Source organism: Strix aluco, chromosome 12 (genome assembly GCF_031877795.1).
Source record: "Strix aluco isolate bStrAlu1 chromosome 12, bStrAlu1.hap1, whole genome shotgun sequence".
NCBI lineage: Eukaryota > Metazoa > Chordata > Aves > Strigiformes > Strigidae > Strix > Strix aluco.
This window is the reverse complement of record NC_133942.1, coordinates 12,610,749-12,629,605: the sequence shown is the minus strand read 5'-3', so window position 1 is coordinate 12,629,605 and position 18,857 is coordinate 12,610,749. Positions and strand designations below refer to the sequence as shown.

Sequence of the window (18,857 nt, the reverse complement as noted above, 5' to 3'; positions counted from 1 at the left end):
CCTCACGCACCCTTGGGTCACCCCAAATCTCCCCCCTCGTGCTCCCTGGAGGGTTGCAATCCCCCCTGGCCTGATGTTAAACAAGCAAAGCCCTTTGCAAAGAGCGAAGTGGCTGGCCCTTGCGTCATGGCTTGGCTAATAAATGAAGCTTTAAAAGAAAATAAGAACCAAACAAGCCCGCCCTCGCCTTCCTTTTCATGCGCTCCTTATGGGGAAAACAAAAGCAAAAAAAAGGGATTAAATGTGAAAAGCGCAGACTGCTCAGAGCAACATGTCTGAGGACATATTTTTAACTTTCATCCTGGGAAAAAACAACAAAAAAAGGAAAACCAGGCTGTTGGTGGAAATACTCGAGGAGCCTCTGCTCTGTCTGTGCAGTGAGGGGAGTGGAAACCCAATTCCTGCTTTGCCAGCAAATCGCCCGTGCTGGGTCCTGCTTCCCGGTGTCCTGCCCGGGCTGGGGATGGGACGGCTGCGTCCATGGCTGCAGGCTGGGCGAGCCTCACATCAAACAGCAAAATGATGTGTCAAGCTCAATTTGCATTTTTTTGCACTGTTTTACATGATATCATTACATGAGCACATGAGCGGCGTGTGCAGGGATTCTAGCATGACAGGGCAACATAAAACATGAAACGCTGCCGTGCTTCAGTGTCTAAAACACTTAAGAGTCACAGCTGCTCAGTACTGATTGAATTATTGCGTTTTGTTTTTTTCCTCTTAGTCACAACATTATCTGGTGAAATTCCCTGTGTCACAGACGTTAATTGATGCCAGTTATCTCAGTACTGAACCCAATAAATTATGTTTGGCTGGAGCACATCTCCTGGAAAAACATCCGTCCCTGATTTGAAGGCATCAGGCGATGGAGAAGTCAGCATTTCCCTGGGAAACTTGTCCCAGAGTTCAGCACTTAAAAATTCGTGGCTGTTTGGATGCACCTCCAGACTCCCGCGCTGAGCCGAAGGGATGTGCCCGTCTCCAGCATCCCGAGCCAGAGGAGTGTACCAACACCATCAAACCACCTCTGACAGTCCTGGGTCTGGTCTGCTTCATTTTTTCAGTCCCTATTTATCTTCATTTATTATTCGCTATCTCATAAATTTCAAAATTCTGCCCATTGTCCCTAAAGTGCTGTTGTCTTTTCCCCACATTTTCTCCTATCAGGGCTGTATTAATCAGTACCTTTGCCCAGACATAGCTCAGCCCATACACATGGTGATCCCACACCCCAACATAAAGGTCCCCCCTCACTCAGCCTTTTTTCATCCAGCAAATTCCTGACTTTTTAAGGGAATATCCCCCCCTGGCACAGCAGGCTCCCTGGGTGCATTGCAGAGAGGTTGAAAAGCTCATTTTGAGCCTTAAGATATTTTGATTAAATGGAAAGAAATCAGGAAAGGAAGGTATGTCTAGCTGGTGATCCGGGAATGCAGGGATTAGGGAGGAATGGAGAAGCAACTATGCTTTTCACAGGATTTTTCAATCAATGGGACACTTAATCTCCTGCAAGGCAAATTCACTTGCAGTTAATTTATTCAAGATGGAACTGGATGAAGAAGTGATTAAGGAGGTGCAGGAAAGGGAGAGTTCAGCTGTGGAAAACTTTAAATCGGATCGGGGCTCCTTGGAAGAAGTGTGACAGAGGAATGGACTTTGAAATGTTTTTCTCCACATTGGCAACAGTGGAAAAAAATACCTAGTGGGGTTCCAAGGAGAGGGAGAAACGGCAGCGGAGTCAACGAGATGGTGGCACAGGAGGATGTGGGGCCTGAAAATGAGTCCTCAGTCTGACAGCAGCTTTCTGTGCAGCCTCTAGCAAATCATTTTATCAATCTCTGGTCATTTTTTCATCTTTAATTAGGAGACAGCTCTGCTGAAGAGCACAGGCAATGCTGATGGTGAGGATCCCACTGCCTTGCATGGGCAGCAACGGGCAGACTGCTGCTCCGGACACTTCTGAAAACTCGTGTGTTGGTGACCAAAGGCCACTGCAAAAACATGCTTGGGACAAACAGTTGTGGCCGAGCGCCAGGCGACCTCCAACACGGTCTCATAGAGGGAGCCTGAGTTGGTGGCTATTGCAATATTAAACCCAGATCCATCCCTTGGCAGTGCCCAAAGCCTGGGGAGGGGCAGCAGGGATATCAGAAGATGACAAAGTGATTCTTTGGGTCTCTCTACAGAGCAGTCCCAGGGGCCAGGAGCAGCCAGGGAGGGAGCTTGGGGCATCTGGGAGAGGAGCACAGGCTGGCAGCGAGAAGAGGCGCTGGCTCCGGGAACACCAACAAGCGTCCTGACGTGCGCTGTGTTAGTGGTGTGTTAAATAATATCAACTGGGTACATTCAGCAGGCAGTTGTGGAGAAGCACGTCGCACAAAGCCGGGAGTGATGCAAACCTTTGCTTTCCCACCTGGCAGCAACAAGGCATTTCACCCAGCCCGGACCTTGCGGCAGAGGAGGGGGAGGAAGAGGATGGTTACAGCGGGGAAGTATTTGCACCGTCTGTATCAGGTTTCCATTACCCTCAGCAAGGGACAATGCCCCCAGGCGCTGCCACCCAGGAGAGGATGCTCCTCCCAGCCACATCCACATCCTTCTCTCCTGCATGTAACATCACCTCATCCTCATCCCTCCCGGACCATCTCCAGCCCTAGGACAGCTTCTTCGATGACATCCTCCGCCCAGTACCCACCTTTGGGCTGACTCGTGACCAACGAGCCATTCGGGCTCGTTGTTTAGCGGTGGGTGCAGGGGAATGTCACACTCTTTGCAAGACCGTTTTGCCCATTGAATACCTGACAAATCATCCCTTGGCAGAAGCATTCCCGGTGGAGGCATTAGAGCCTCGTGCTCGCTCCCAAATATCCCTATGCTCCCTGTATTACCCCAATTAATAGACAACCTAGTAATGACAGAGCAGTTGCTGTGCTCCGTCCCCACATTTGGTGAGTTTTAGGGAATTTCTCTCCCAAGATGGAGCACATCCTTGCTTTGAGGTTTGGGTCCCACTGACCCTGCAGTGCCCAAGTGGATCCAGACCCCAACCCACTCCTGGCCGTGAGCTTTGTCCCCATCCCTGTCCCCTCCTGTCCCCTCCTGCTCCTGCACGGGGAGTGCCTGCAGGAGGCTGTCCATCTGCCACCGACGCACACAAGCAATTTTTTTAAAGGCTGATCAATGTTTTCTCTGCTTCATAACAAACCCTCTCATTGCAAAACGAAACATAAACACGACTGTAATTTACCCAGCTGTTCTGCACGCCGGGTCGAGCCGGGAATGGATGCTCCTAATTACACAGCCCGTTCCCACAGCACGTCTGCAATCCCTCCCGCGGCCGGGCAGGACCCAGCAGGCTATCTCCCCCCATGCTGAGTGGCCACGTCACAGGAACAGCCCCGAAGGGACCCAGCGCCAGGACATGGGACCGGAGACAGAGACAAGCCAGGTCCGAGCCCCGGGCGCTGCTGCAGCAATTACACAGACATCGCAGTAAGCAAAATCACCGGCACGCTCCTTAAAATAGCAGATGACGGGCGTGTTGCAAAACATGTCTGAGGAACTCGCAGAATATTGTGGTCAGCAGTAATGATACTTTCTTATTTTTCCTGGTGTAATTTTTTCCCTTTTACTTAGGGATATTGTAATAAAGAGGTGTTTACAGGCGAGGCCCGTCAGTGATTCTTGGCCCGGATGCGGGTTTCTACTGCGGTGTTTGGAGCTGCTGGTCGATGCTCTCTGTAAACTGCACGTGTCCGTCAGGACTCATGCGATCTCTGGTTTTCTTCTGGAGGTTTCCAAAGCAAACGCTGATCTGCGACTCCAGTTCTTACCAGCTGCCTCTTGCTTTCCCCAGTCACCCATTATCACCAGCTAATGGTATTTTTGGGGTTCCCCCACCCATGTATTTCTGCATTGGAGGCACTGTAGGGGCACCAACCCTGATATCACAGCTCTGTCCAGCTGCCCTTTGGCACCAGGACACCAAGCCCCAAACCCTAAATAATGAACTTCTGATTGCAAAGGCCTTTTTATGGGTGAAAAATATGGGCTGGAAAGGATCAAGACCCTCTTCCTTCATAGAGATCTTCATAAATGAAGCTACAGATATTTTGCAGCACATGTGTATTATGGTGGCACAGGCAGGACTTGGTGTCCATCCACCTCCAGCTTCCCCCGGTCTCACCCTGGCAGGGGTGCTGGGGTCTTAGGGCTGCGCCTGGGTGCTGATGTTATTGTGCAATGAGGATGCTTTAAAAAGCACCAAGGAGACAATTTTCCTCTGTGCACCAAGGGCCTGTCTGCTAAAGCTTGTGCTTGATGGGCCTCCTTCAGCTCTTCTTAAAACTGGTGCACCTCAGAGGGGCAAGCCCACCTGTGTGCCATGACAAGCAAAGGTACATTAGGGAATTCTGCTCTTGCCATGGTGGTTTGGAAAGCCTGGGGTAAACCCACAGGGTTGGGGCAGAGAAAATTTTCAGGCACCTTGGGGTGGGGAAGGCGAGATGGAGATGTTGGGATGCCTGGGAGCCCAGAACCTGTGAGGCAGCTGCTCTCCACTGGCTGGGTTTGTCGTGTAGCCCAAATCCCTATTTCTCCACATGCCTCCTGTTGGTTCCCTTGCTGAAAAAAATAGCCAGTGAAGTTTTGTTTTTTTGCTGGACAGGGTGGCAAACCTTTTTCTTCCTCTTCTTGGTTGGTAGCAGGCTGAAAGAGTGTGTCAGTGGAGTACAGCCTGGGTTTGAGGGAAGGGGACATCCTCCTGCAAGCCCCTCTCCTCTGCAAGCCCTACAGCAAGTAACATGAGACCACATCTATTTTTCCAATTAGACCAAATGCTTTCTAAAAAGAAAAAAATTTTAAAAAATGAAAGGGCCTAACCTTACAGCTGATGCAATCCGACCCCAGAATCTGTGATAACCATACAGCTTTACGGCAAGGAAGATCTGCCCCAGGGATGTCAGATGTCCTGTGTGCTCTGAGGCACCCCAGGAAGGTGCCAGGCCAACCTGTGGAACAGCCCTGAAGAGCCCAGCGATGCTAATAACAGAGCCTATGGGACTTTCTGGAAAAAAAACAGCCATACTGTGCCAAAAAAGGGACAACTGCTGAACACAGGAGATGGGGTGGGCTACTACAGTACCCTGCAGCCTGCGGCCAGCCCGTGCCTGCAGTCCCGGCGTGGTGGGAGGGAGAGCCGGGAGCAGACATTATCCCCGCGCCGGAGGAATGCTTTGCAGTTATGTACCCTTTCACCAAAATAATCCAAGCTCTCGGGTACCGGCCAAACCACAGGAGAATTACAGCCAAGAAAGCCTCTCGCAGTAGTAGGGAAATAGCAAACCCTTTGACTGTTTTTCCAGATCAGCACAATTATAGCTTTAAATCCACTGAGCAGATTTTTTCTCTCTTCTCCCTCCTCCTTTTCCCTTTGGCCGCGCTCAGACTGGAAACGTCATGTCTGTGCCTGGAGCAGCCGTGAGGATGGGGGGTCAGGGCTGCCCCCCTTCAGGCACCCTTGCAAGGAGGGGGGCTAGCTCTGGGGTGCTTGCAAGGATGAGCTCTTGCTGAGGGCAGGGGGGAACTGTGCACAGGGAGGGGTTCAAGGGGCCCAAACCCTGCACTGAGGCTTCACAGCACCCCTTTGCTTCAAAGTGGAGTCAGGACAGCACAAGACATGAGCTCAGGAGGGAGAGAGCAGCTAGAGAGCATCCAGCACCCCAAATGCCAGACCCACAGCCCTTGAAGCCCATCTGGTTGCCAACACGGCCAGGGACCCACTCCCTGGCCATGCCACCTTGCCAGCAGCATCAGCGCAGCCCTGCCCTCAGCCAGCTCGGGAATGCTGTATTTATTATTTTTACGGCTTCTGAAGGCCAATGGATGTTTATTCCCAGGGTTTTCCTTCCACAGCCAGTTTTTCTCAAGCTTCATTTTTTGCATAGCTGGAGACTTTCAATCCGCAGACGCAAGCCGGCGTGGGGCAGCAGTCCCAGCACTCGCTGCGTGGAGCATCACGGCTGCTGCCGTCTGCCCCGTGGAGGCACAGTCCGCCCCCCCAGCCCTCTCCCTCGCCTGCTTCTGTACTGGGGTGTCTGGTGGCAATGGAGAACCGAGGGCGGAGGTTAGTGTGTCCTCCCGTGCACATGTGGGAGGACGGAACAGGTCCTTTTGTCCTTCCTTAGGGAGTGGCACAGCTCCTGCTCATGGGATGATGGGGAGCAATCAAGAAAAGCAATAGGTAGAGGGGAGATGAAAGATGGAGGGAACTTTTTTCCCCTTTTTTTGCTGATCTTGGACGTCTATGAACATTTTTCCCCTGAACTCAATGCGATTCCTGTTTGTGTTTGCCACAAACATCCATGTGGATCACGAGAAGAGCACACATGGGGATGGGAGCTTCCATGTTTGAGGGACGTACGTCCCATGTGCATTTGTGGAAACTCTGCATGTTTGAACACACTTATTTTGCCCAAATAAATCCATCCACAGCAACAGACCTGCTTGGCCTCATGTGACTCGCATCTTAAATACCCCCAAAATGGCAGGAACCAAAGCGTGACTTGAGGCAGAGGAGCAGCTCTAAGCCAACTCACCACTTCAAGTCAACACCATGATCATCTCTGCCCTTACAGTAGCCCCATTTCCTACCAAAACTCCTGCCAGGCCACTTTGCCCCAAGCACCGCAGCATGGGGAGCTCCCATTCCCCCCAGATTTCCCCCAAGATGCCCAGCCCTGGGGACGGGGGATGCTCAGACCCTGTAACGCCAGCCACCGCTTGCCTTGCCTGCACTGGGATTGCTCCAGGGCAGGGCAGCTACTGCCTGGCTGCCGCTGTGCGAACCTACATTGCACGTTAGGATGAGTTTCAGTAGCCTCTTGTCATTTTTTCCATTCACATACTTGGAGGAGGCACCTCCAGCTTAATGAAAAAGGGAGAGAAAGTGTTGAGACGGAGGTCTGAAAGCCACTCGCTGCTCTGGAAGACGGTGAGCAGGGAAAAGCCACCCCATGAATTGATGAGCTTTTCAAGCAGTATATATCCAAGCATTTTTTCCCCTGGAGTTTAATAATCTGAATTCTTTCCTCCCAGATTTTCCACTATCAGGGTTGTAGTTACAGCCCCCATGTGCAATTTCTCTGGCTCCTTCCTTGAAAGGTTAGAAAAAGGGAAATACTCACAACTAAAAATACACCTAGAGAATATGATATATGTTTGTATACACTCAAATACACCTTTACACACATGTATATATATATGTAAAAAGCTGCTCTGAAACCCTTCTAAAACCATCCACACTAGCCAAAAGCAGCATTAAAAGACTCAGACTGAAGGATAGGTGCCAAAGTCCTCAGATTCCACATTTGGTATTTGGCAGCCGGGTTTCTGTACGTTGTTATAACCATCACTCCTATATGAACCATGCTTCTGAGATAACCATTTAGTTTCTCTGGGCTCTTCTGCGTTTCAGTGGATTTTGTTGAACTCCTCTGGGATGGTATTGAAGGACACTTCTGGCTTCTGCCGTACCAGCAACTGGGGTTTCATCTTAGCATCTCCATTTCTTCTGCCTCCTGCCAGTTCCAGGGGTTGGCCAAGGCTCAGCAGAATTATTATCCTGCTCTCTCTGTACATCTTTGGTTTGTACTATAGATGTTTTGTTTGTTCAGTCATTTATCCTTTAACCAGAGTGAGTCATGGTGGCTTCATTTTTTAACTGTGTACACATATTTAATAGACATTTTGTACTACATAATTGCATATTCAAATAGATGCTGTACTTATGTATATACATACACTCATTCTGTGCAGAGAATATCCTTTTTTTTTTTTTTTCATGCAGAGGAACCAACAGAAGAGAAAACTACAACTGTGTCTCACCTGATGTTGTCAGGAGAGACGTGAGAGGGGCCAAAATGAGCCAGAGCAGGTCTTTACTCCAGTGTCCTCCTGGGAAAGGAGGAAAAATCCTCCCTTTGCTAGTCCCCGGGGAAGCCAGCCCTTGACCACCCCATCAGTGATGGTGGCAGCTTGAAGGCATGAGCAAAAAAAACATAAGAGTCCCCAGATAGCAGGGGAATTGCAGTCCCTCTGCCAGGATCACGCCTAGAACAGCACCTATAGCTACTATTGGGCTGAAAATATTCAAAAAATAGGTGTTCTCCACCAACCTCTGCAGGGCCTCTCCCTCAGAGAGCTCACTTTGGGCAGAAATCTCTGCAGAGCAGCAAAACTGTCCCCACCTGGCTGGGACACCAGACCCTGAGGGGCAGGGGGGAATTGCAGGGGAACCCTCGTAAATGCCATGGCCAGGACTTGGGAAGATGGGCTGAGGGATGGAACAGGCTCGGCCGCACCCGTGTCCTGCATCCCCTGCCCAGGGGTGGGCGAAGACGGCCCTTTCTCAGGCGCAAGGCTCAACTGCAGTCCTGGGAGTGTTTCCCACCCACAGCACCTACGGATGTCATTTTGTCTTCTGAGGTGCATGGTGGCACACGAGCACCTTGGAGCAAGGTGTCTGTGTGCCATTCATATCCAGTTATGCTGCTCTGCTCCAAGGGGAGACTTTTGGCATATTTAGGGTGAAATGAGATATGGAAAAGAGATATTCTGCAGAAGCAGAGGTAGGGAGAAATGTGATGGCAAAGGCACTCGGTTCCTGCTCCTTATCTGCTTTGGAGAACCGCGATCTCTGAACAGCCTTTCCTGGTCTTAGCCCTGACCTGGAGGTGGCCAGTGCAAATACCACGACATTTTTTTGGGTTTTGGATCCATTCCCGATAGAAAATATTTCACAGCAGAGGTTTGTGCAAATGAAGAGCTTGCAGGCCCTGAAGCATCAGATCAACTTCCCTGGAGAGCACGGTCCCCATCCCATCATCTCGCAGACATGCCTGGGCTCTGCCCAGGAGCAGATGAGGGATGGAGACATCAGGCTGGGCTGAGATTCCTTTGGAAATTAAGCACACGATGCTGCCCAGATGTGCTTCAGCATCACGTGAAGGAAGATGAGAATGGAAGACTTCACACCAAGCAGAGCAACATCATCCGTTAACCACCCAGGTCTTGAGCAGGAGATGTCGCAGGAATTTGCTTTGTTTACTGGAACTACTCGACAGCCGTGTTTATGCCGTGCTCCTGTGGCTTTGGCCACAAGCAGTTGTGCTGTCAGGCTGCCCAAAATTCTTTACCCCCCCCAAAAACATTTCTTTGGGTAAATATCCACGTTCTCAAGCGAAGAAAGGGTGGAGGCCTGTGTCCCATGCCAGATGTTTCTGACTTAAGTGTAAGCTGGCTGGTTGGGAAACAGTCCCATAACACAGGTTCATGGACAGCGAGCATGAAAAGGATCCTGAGAGACCACCCAGTCCTTGACATGGCGCAAGGCAGGGCCAGCTCTAGGAGAAAGCTCCCAAACTGCTGCGTGCAAACCTGCTCAAGGACCACAGGGACATCCCCCTGCGAGGATGCTCTGGTACCTAGCACGGTCACGCTTTTGGGGAGACTCAGCCCGGCCACGAGCAGCCCTGCACTTGGTCTTGAGCTGAAGCAGTGGGAAAGCTCATCACCACGACGCAGATGGGAGCCTCTGAACTTCAGAGGGGGTACTGGGTGCTAAAATACCTGATCAGGACCCATCTCTGCAGTGGGGCAGAGGTAGCTTCACCAGCTGCACCCCAGGCAACCCCCTCCCCTCCCAGCCCATTCCAGCGCACTCGCTCCCAGTGGAAACCTGAACCTTATCCCACCATTCAAAGCTTTATGAATATTAACTCGGGTCTCTGCTGAACGGCGGAAGGAAACGGTGACCCGGAGAGCGCAAACATCAGCACAGATTTAATTGCAAATGGCTCCCCGGGATGCAGCTGGGAGCATCAGAGCCCGGACAGCCCCCGCAGCCCTGATGCAGCCCAGGGGCTGCAGCATCAGCGTCACCCCATTAGCTGGATGCACGGTACCGTTTGGGAAAAGCACACGATCCTTGCGGGAAACCGGGGCTCAGAGCCAGCCGAAGGGCTCGCTGCAGCGCGCCTGGGCGGCTGGCCCCGACCTTCCATTAAACAGAAGGGAAGCGGCGAGCGGGGAGGTTTCAGGCCGTGCTGACGGCAGCTGAGGAGACCAAGGTTAAAGCCAAACCTCGCTGCTTCTCCTTGCAGTGAAATATCAGCTCAGCTTGAGGGCACAGGACAGGGTCCAGCCCCATGCCCCCTGCCAGCACCAGCAAAGGTCGTGCAAAGGCAGCACAGGTCTGATTTCTGAATTTCAGGGGTACCTATGTGCATTAATTACATGTTTGCTTGCTGCCTTAAGCCTGGCTGTCATCCACCCCTGGGGCAGATCCTTCAGCTCTGCAGTACTTGAGTTGCAGGGAGTTTCAAGGGCTTTTGAGCTGCGCTCATCACTGCAGCATCCAAACGCGCTCCTGGAGAGCACCAAGGGTCTCTGCCAACATCTGTGCAGGATGCCCCAGGGGGGATCAGCCCTGGCAAGGAGCAAAACCTGCCACGAAACCCAAAACCTGAACAAAGCCCATCTGAGTCTCATCTTGCACTCCTGACAGACGCAGGCAGGTCTGAGCACTTCTGCAGACTGCGGCTCTTTGGTGGAAAGTCTATAAAATGGGATGGCCTTGACCCAAAACCTAGATGGGTTTTCAGCAAGTGTCAGAGGCCGAGGGGCCCCGGGGAACTGTGAACCTGCCTGGAGCAAAGCCCCGTACACAGCACCTGCCACCAAGATGCAGCCAAGCAGGAGCCAGAGCATGGCACCCTCCATACACATACACCCATCAAATACAAAATACACTGTTATCCCCCACATAAAACTCCTCTTTGTGAAAGAAAGAGGGTTTCCATTCTCTGCTTTGCCCAGACGGGCCTGGCACCAGCATCACCAAGAGCAAACCTCAGTTTCCCTTGGAGCTGCAGCACTGTCCACCCCAAACCAGTGGTTGGATGGAGCAGAAGGAGATATTCAGCATTTTGGGCAGGTTGTTTCAGATCCCCCCCTCTGCAGAGCCCAGCGCAGAGTTCACTTACCATTTCTTCCCCCCGATGTCATGCTGCTGCACCGTGTAGCCAAAATAGGCTTCCTTAGAGCCAGCTATGATTTTGGGCCTCCTGGTGTCAATGTTGAAGGTATCACTGAACCCTGGGTAGAGAAAAGAAGTCAGGTCACTGAGGTGGTAGGAGAAAACACTTTTTTACTGTGGTCAGAGACTGAACAGGTCACCTCAAGAGGTTATGCAGACTCCACCCATGGAGATATTCAAACCCCAACTGGCCACAGCCTTGGACAATCTGTTCCAGGTGACCCTACTTCAGCAGAGGTGGACTAGATAACCTCCAGAGGAGCCTCCAACCTCAACCATCCTGGGAATCCTGCTCCCCCACAGTGCCCCAGGAGAGTCCTACATGAAACAGGGGTGGTTTTACCCCATCACAGCAGCTCTGTGGCACAGGATTCCTGCAGCCAGCCATGATGGAGAGGAGACTGGAAGGTCCAAAACACACCAACCCCACCTCAGCTGCAGCCACCCAGCACTCCTCTCTCCAGCCCTGAGCCTCCAGGGAGTAGCTGCAGCTTTAGGCAAGTTCATTTAGGGTTTAGGGGCCCCAGCTGCACAAGTCCTAGAGGGCAGCCCCCTTCCCCAGCCCACCTGCAAAGGGGCTTCACCCTGGCAGGCACCAACATGCCCCTTCAGGGCTGCTCAGTCGGTGCCCACTGCTGATACCAAAGCAAAAGTATGTTTTTGGTTTATGATAAATGAAAAAGTATTTTTCCTCTAGGCTTCTGCAAAAGGGAATCAGCTCAAGCCAGGGCTGCCAGGACAGGCATGAGGAGGGGAGAGGAGATCACCCTCCTCCCCTTTGACGTCTCCTCAAGCCCCCTGCGACGGGTGATGCTCCTCCAGCTGTGGAACAGCAGCTGCTTGTGGTGGAGATGGCCACCACCATGTCCCCACACACCCCGGCAGGGACTGCGGTCTGGGGGGACACAGAAAATGCGTGGCCACAGCAGATGTGCCCAGTCTGGAGCCCATCACCCAGCATGGCTGTCCCTGAGGGTTTTGGAGCACCAAAGAGCCAAAGCTGGGATTCACTTTTCCCGTGCGAGCAAAAGCTGGTGCCGCTGGGGGGGTTTGCTATGGAGAGGTGGCTCAGGAGGAATATGTCCCTGAGGATGGATGCTCAGAGCCAGATAGGGCAATTTTCAGGCTTTTCTTCTCCCCAGGGCTGCTCTGAAGGATGCCTTTTCCCGCAGGAGAGCAGGAGCAGGATCCCTGGCCATGGCATCTCAACTCCGGGGAGCCCGGCGTTCACAGCCCACACGGATCAATCTTCAAGAGCAACTTGCTTGCCAGGGAGCAAATCTTGGGGGGGATCGGTCTGACAGGTCCCCCCTCTGCCAGGAGCCAGACCCAGCAGCAGGGTGTGCAGACAGGGGTGTCAAGTGAATCTCCCCAGGACTGGGGTCTTTTGGGGATACTGGAGATGGCCCTTTGCCTATCCATACGTGTAGGAGCTGCCCCAAATTGTGCCCACAACCCCCCTGGGTGCATTCAATGGAGAAATTGGCTGGGGGCAAAGACCACCTCCAGGAAGGGGGTAGAGCACTATCTGTGCTGGGGAGCTCCGGCACTGCGTTGCCTCTATTTTGGTGACTGCAAAATGCTGCAGCCACCCATGTCCCATAGTCCATGTCCCACAAGCCAGCAGGGATCAGCCCATCTTTGTCCAGAGACACACATACTTCAGCTCGGGCCAGCAGCATGCTCAAACCCTCCACGGGTGCTTCGCAGCTTCTATAAGGAGGTGTTTTTTTTCTTAACAATATTATTTTGCTTAAACCTAGAGGGCCATGGCCCAGCAAGGAGCAACCCCGTTGGAGATGGAGCTGCAGGGATGGATACTGATAGCCAGGATATCCTGGCTTTTTGTTTGCCTTTGGGCAGAGCATAGCTGCTGGATGGTTCTTGCTAATAAAAGATCTGGGCATCTTTATTAAGGATGTCTTTAAAGCAGCAGAAGGATCATGTTTGGTATTTATAGGAGTATAAAGGGATTGTCAACTGGAGAGGATGGGAATGCTACTTCCCAGGCAGAAAAATTCAGGATGGAAAGTGTTTTGATAGGTAGGAATGTTAGGGATAAACCTGATTTTTTGCAGTCATAGGAACAAATCTGCAACATTGGCTCCATAAGCAGAGAACCGCGGAGTCTCGCCAAGGAGAGCTGAGGTAAGGAGCTTTAAAATCATACAAAAAGAAATTCTAGAAAGCAGGGGCAAAAGAAAAAGGAGATGGGGGGATGAGAGCCAGCATATTTTGTGGTAGATTGACCTTATTTAACATTACAAAGCAAATTAAAACCTCCTCCGAGTTAACTGTTACCCAGTGGAGAAACAGAAGCCAGGACCCACCCTTGAGAGGAGTGATGGGCAAGGGGAGGGGGGCAGGTCGTGGGGAGCTGGGAGCACCCTGGGGTGTCCCATCGCTGCCACAAGCAAGGTGGGGTGACACCCTGGACCTGTCTGAAAGAGGGGGGTCTTTTGGGGAGGGGGCTTTGTATTTCAAGCAAGGTTCAGTTGCAGGTAATGCAGAGGCATCTTCATCACTTGGGTGCAGAGCAAATGTCAGAGAGGTTGTGGCAGGCCTTCTGATTTTTTGCATTCAGCAGAGTTTCTCTGATTTTGCACTGCAGAGCCCCAGGCAGAGTTTTCTGGGGAGTGGGAGCACTGGGACAAGTTGGGGACCCCCATCCCATGGCTCCTTGTTTTAGGACCCCATGGTGCAGCTGTAGCCTCCTGCAAAAGGCAGCCAGGATGGTTGTGAAAAGCAACATAAACCCCCCCAAAAATAGCAGGAATGCTTCATTAAGTGCAAATGTCTCTGAATTGGAGGGATCAGGGAAAAGTGCTGCTAGGGGCTCGTGTCACTCACTGTGCCAAAGCATCCTGCTCGCAGCAGGTAGCGGGGACCAGGCAGAGCGACAGGGCTGGAAAAGCAAAATGATCTGGAAGGAAGTTTCCAGGCACTGGATGGCAGAGGGGAGGAATTTCAGAAAGCCAACAGATGTGGGTGCATTCGAGGCAGAAAGAAAAAAGAAATAATCGGAGAATATTTAAACTGGCTTAAACTAATGGGAGCTTTTTGAGAGGTTGTCAAGGAGATTTAGCAACCCGAAGAACCGAGCCTCATTTTCTTGTCAGGGGTGACATCACTGTCATAAATAAATGGCCAGAAGCCACATGTTTTGCTTGTGATGCAGCCAAGGCAGGAAGCCTCAAATACCTCTTTTCCGAACTGGAGCTTCTGTCAAGTCCAAACTTTTGATTCTTGTCAGGTCAAATATTGAAAAGGAAAAAAAAAAAACCACATTTGGGAAACAATACTGGGAATAAAAGCCACCTTTCCTGCCAAAAAGAACAAAAATAAGTCCTCCCCATAAAGGAAACCTTTGGGAGAGGGATGGTCTCGGGGCCTCAGCACTGTCCTCCTGCCCATACCTCTGCCCATATCCTTCAGGCAGGCAATGGGATTCACTGCTGGCAACGGGACTCTGGGAAGGTGCTGTGCTGCACCAAGGCTGCTTCTGCTGCCGTGAGGGGTTTGGGGCTTTAGCTCGCTGCCTTTGCTCCAAACTTCTGCAATTTAAGGAGATGCAAGCTGGGCAGTGGAGCTGCCAGAAGAATTTCCTCCTTTTTTTTTTTTTTTTGACCACGAGGAAAATGTAGTCAATATTTTTGACTGCATCATGCAAACCCAGCCTGTTTCGGTGGCCTCCAGCACTTTCACAGCTCCAGGGCAGAGTTTCTGGAGAGAGGCTGAGTCGACACAGGACAGTGACACGGAGGGAAGAAGCATCCCAAAGGCTGTGGCTGAGTGTGGCCCATGAGAACCTACGTCTGGATCCACACGGGCTCTTCTGCTGAATTCTCCAGGGTAAAGGCAGCTTGTCGACTGCCAGGGTGCTGTGGGTCCCCAGAGGCAGCACTGGAGGACGTACGGGATCTGGGGGCACTACAGGTGACCCAAGGAAAAGGGTATGAACAGGACACGAGAAGTGCACGTGCCACGCCACGCTCTTGTTTTCTTGCAGGGATGAGAGAGCTGCTCGCTGGAGGAGCTCAGGAGCACGTGGCGGGGGGAAAGCTCACATCTGCCAAAAATCTGGAGCGTGCCGGGGTCAAGCAGTTCAGTCTGGCACTTTGAAACTCGCCTTGCTGTTCTCACTCCCACTTCCTTTCTTATTGTCCAAGCCCACGCAGGAGAGGAAACCTCTGCGATGGGGCAGTGGGTTCATGGACCCTGGCATTGCCGCTGTGACCCCTCCATCCTCAGCATCCCTGGGGATGAGCTGGCCTGGGCTCCTGTGATCCCCATCCCCACCACCACGTCAGCTTTGGTGGCATCGAATGCTCCTCTGCAACCCATCTGCCATGCACATTACTTTTTGTTTTCTTAGGATTGAAAAATTTGGCTTAACTAGAAAACATCTAAGCTTGATTCTTGGGCAAAACCTAGCAGGCCCCAAGAAGGAGCAGGGTGGGCCACGTGTCCCTGTGCTTCCCTCCAGCTTTAATTCCTACCAAGCCCTCTTTGCCGAATGAGATGCTGAAAGCACCAAATGCCTCTCCAGGTCGCTATCTCAAAGCCAGCATTTGTCATCAGCTATTAGGAAACAACCCAGGGTTTGGTGGCTGCTGCAGTGGTGGATGGAGAGCCAGGGAATACTGAGGATGAACAGAGGATCAGTCATCGCCGGCTCGTGTGTTGTAACATTCCTGGTTACCCACAAAATCTCTGACAAACAGCCCTGGGGCGTTAGCTACACAAGTACCTTGTGCTTCCATAATTCCAGCTTTCTGGACCCCCAAAAGCTGGGGAGGAGCTGTTTGATGGCCACGCTTTGCAGCCCTAAGGAATGTGCTGATTATTCATTTGCAGTGGATTCATTAGCGGTAACGCAAACAGCATCAGGAATAAACAGCAGCAGGTCTCTGACCACCCCTTTCCCAGGGAGACACCAGGAAAGTGATAGGTTGTGGGGGCCATGGTGGGGGGGGGTTGGCTTCTCAGAGCCCCACACACCTCAGGGGGTTTGTTTATCGGACCTTCCCTGGCCAAGCCTTGGCCAGTGGATGGACAACTGGTAGGCGAGGAGGTGGGGTCCCACTCAGCCCCACTGTTGGGGCTGTGCAGCCACCCAAAATTAAGTACCCACCATTAAAGCCTGGACTGGAGGGTCCCTTGGGAACCCACCTGGACAATCCCAAACATGCCCCATGGAGCAAACACGATGGTTTTTACCATTTAGTGACCCTTTAGAGGGGAAGGAACCAACTACCTTCTCTGGAAAACCAAACCAGCAAAGGAAAACAGATGCGTGGTCTGATACAAGGAAAGTTATCGCATCTCAGTGCATCTTCCCTGGATCCTTCTGGAAGTTGCAGCAGCAACTGGGCAGCAAGGAACTGGGTGATTTGCAGCCAACTGAATGCATTTATTTTAACAAGCCGTGGCTCAGCACCCCTTGACTGGGCTCTCCAGCTTCTGGCCCAGACCTGTGCCCTGCTTGCACCAGAGCCTCAGGGAAGAGGAGCTGGCCTGATCCAAAGTTTAGGGACACCCTGGATTGTCCCCAAGACGGGCTGCATGCAGAGGCATGGCACTGGGGTCCCCAGCCCTACAAGGTGCCTGATGGAAGGGGATGGGCTGCCAAGTGCTGGCATCACCTGCCTCCTCCCTTGGCACCAAGAAATCACCGGGCAATTGCCAGGAACACCACGGTGCCTCCAGGGACTCCCAGCCCCTGGGACGATGCAAGAGCAGGGACATAGAGGAGGTTCCCCCAGAACCGTTGGAGATAGCCAGGAGTGGGATTTCCCTGGGGCAAAGCACCCAAGGGTTTGCGCCAGAACAGGCAGCGCTGCCCGCACGGTGAAGGGATCATTCCAAGGATGCACGTCCCCGCCCGACACCCTCAGCTCAACCCCTGGTGGGTCCCACACATCGCACAAACTTGCTTTTAGTCTGGATGGCAAAACACCAGCATTAGTCCTCAGCAAAATATATCGACCAGTAGCCACAACACATCCTAGTCCAGAGACCACCACGGAGCGCTGGAAGCATTAACCCTTCTCGCTGGCACATGGCTCACGTTTGCTGCAGCAGCGCTGCTATCGCTGGCCACTCCAGGTGCAGGCAGAAACCCCCGTGGGCAGAAACACTCACGTGGAGGATTCCTGTTCAGCCCAAAGCAGAATTGTTGATTTGCCACATCCCCCAACGAGGCTCTGCAACACCCATCCTGCATCCCCGAGTAGCATCTCTTTAAGGGGAGCTCACCCCACGGGCTCGGTTGCCCACGTAAGCATGGCCAGGGCTGTGCCACCACCTCCATGCCGGAGCCATCGGCCTCAGCAGCTCCACGCAGGCAGTCCCGCGCCCCGCCACGCCGCCATGCAAGGCACACACACATGTTCCCTATTAAGCAAAGAAAGGCAGCTCCGCTGCGGCTGGCTTTAAAGGATCAAGCAACAGCACAATTAGAAAGGGGGAGGAAAAAAAAAAAATAAAAGAAGTGAAATAAAAACCACCCTAGTGCGCTTTTCCATCAGGATGTTTAGAAATGTTTGGAGTGGCAGAAGCACTGCAGGCTGGTGGGGAGGCGTGAGCCAGTGGCAGTGCTCCTGGTAGGGGGGAAAAGCTCTTTTTTCCCCTTTGCAGCACCGAGTGGTCCCAGTCAGGCTGCTCTGAGCCTGGGCTGTGTGCGGGAGGATGCCAGAAGTAATTGCAGCAAAAATGACCGCTGCTGGGGATCTCTTTCTGCAAGAAGAGAGCCCGAGTGTGCCAGAGAGGGGCCAGCAAGAAGCATAAACTTCCCCCCTCCCACCCCAGCCCCTGGCAGAGCTCATCCCGCACACACCGAGCTGTATGGGGGGAAGCTGCAGGCTCACCTCCTGAAAACAAATGCTTGCCTAAAACCTCTCTTAACTTATTTAACCCCAGACATTTTTCTTTTGCATAGCCCCCTCATGTGCAACAGGACAAACCACCTGTGGGTCACAAAAGTTAACTCTAGGTAAAAAGGTCTGGCTTTACTTTGGGGGGGAGCTTTTTTTTTCCCCCACCAGATGGGGGATGCTTCAGAAAAACACTAATCCCTCTCCAACTGCAGGCCGGCCGAGGAGGGGGGACCGGGAGGACGCGGCGCTGCCCGTTCATTCCTGGCGAGCCCATCAAAGATCTTCATCCCTTTCAACTCCCCTTTGCCTGCCTCAAAGGCGCCCGCCTCGCTCCCTCCCTCCTGCTCCCGGCGAGACTTTTCCAACAGCCTTATTAACCTTGGGCTTTCTCCAGCACCTTTCCCGAATAGGCAAAAGTTATTCCCGGTGGCTTTCCCATTGCCTGGGGAATTGGGGTGGGCACAGGAGGGGGAGTAGGCGCTTACCGGGCAGGAGGCAGAGGGAGCAGGCGAGGAGCATCCCGCTGGGGAGGTCCATGGGAGCACTGGCTGCCCTGTTCCCCGGCCCCGAGCATCAGCAGGAGGCAGCCAGCCAGACTGGTAGCCTTGCTCGCAGAGCCCTTTCCTTATCCCCAGCCTTTCCCGGCTCCCTGACAGAAGGCGAGCATTGGGAGGGAGTGGGAGGGACGAGCGAAACTTGTAGGAGGTACAGCAGGAGAGGACGAGAGAGGGGACAGCCTTCGCATGGCCGCTGCACCCTTTAGGGATCGGCTTCCCAGCAGAGCTGTGCCAGCTGGGAACCTCAACCCCACAGCAGCACCCTGGTCTTCTCCCCACAGCACCCCACTGGGCTCCCCTGGGGACCCCTTGACCCAGGTCATGGAA

General features: G+C 52.7%; 1 protein-coding gene across 1 annotated transcript in view; it reads right to left on the bottom strand.

The window, feature by feature from the left end:
- The window catches only part of ITGA11 (integrin subunit alpha 11), a 48,188-nt gene extending 29,591 nt beyond the window's left edge, over positions 1 to 18,597 (bottom strand). The window contains exons 1-2 of the mRNA XM_074837105.1: positions 18,459 to 18,597; positions 11,043 to 11,154 (exon numbers count right to left, since the gene is read on the bottom strand). Coding sequence (XP_074693206.1) covers positions 11,043 to 11,154; positions 18,459 to 18,510 — 164 coding nt within the window. The 5' untranslated portion in view covers positions 18,511 to 18,597. The remainder of the gene's footprint in view (positions 1 to 11,042; positions 11,155 to 18,458) is intronic.
- Positions 18,598 to 18,857: the final 260 nt, after the last annotated feature.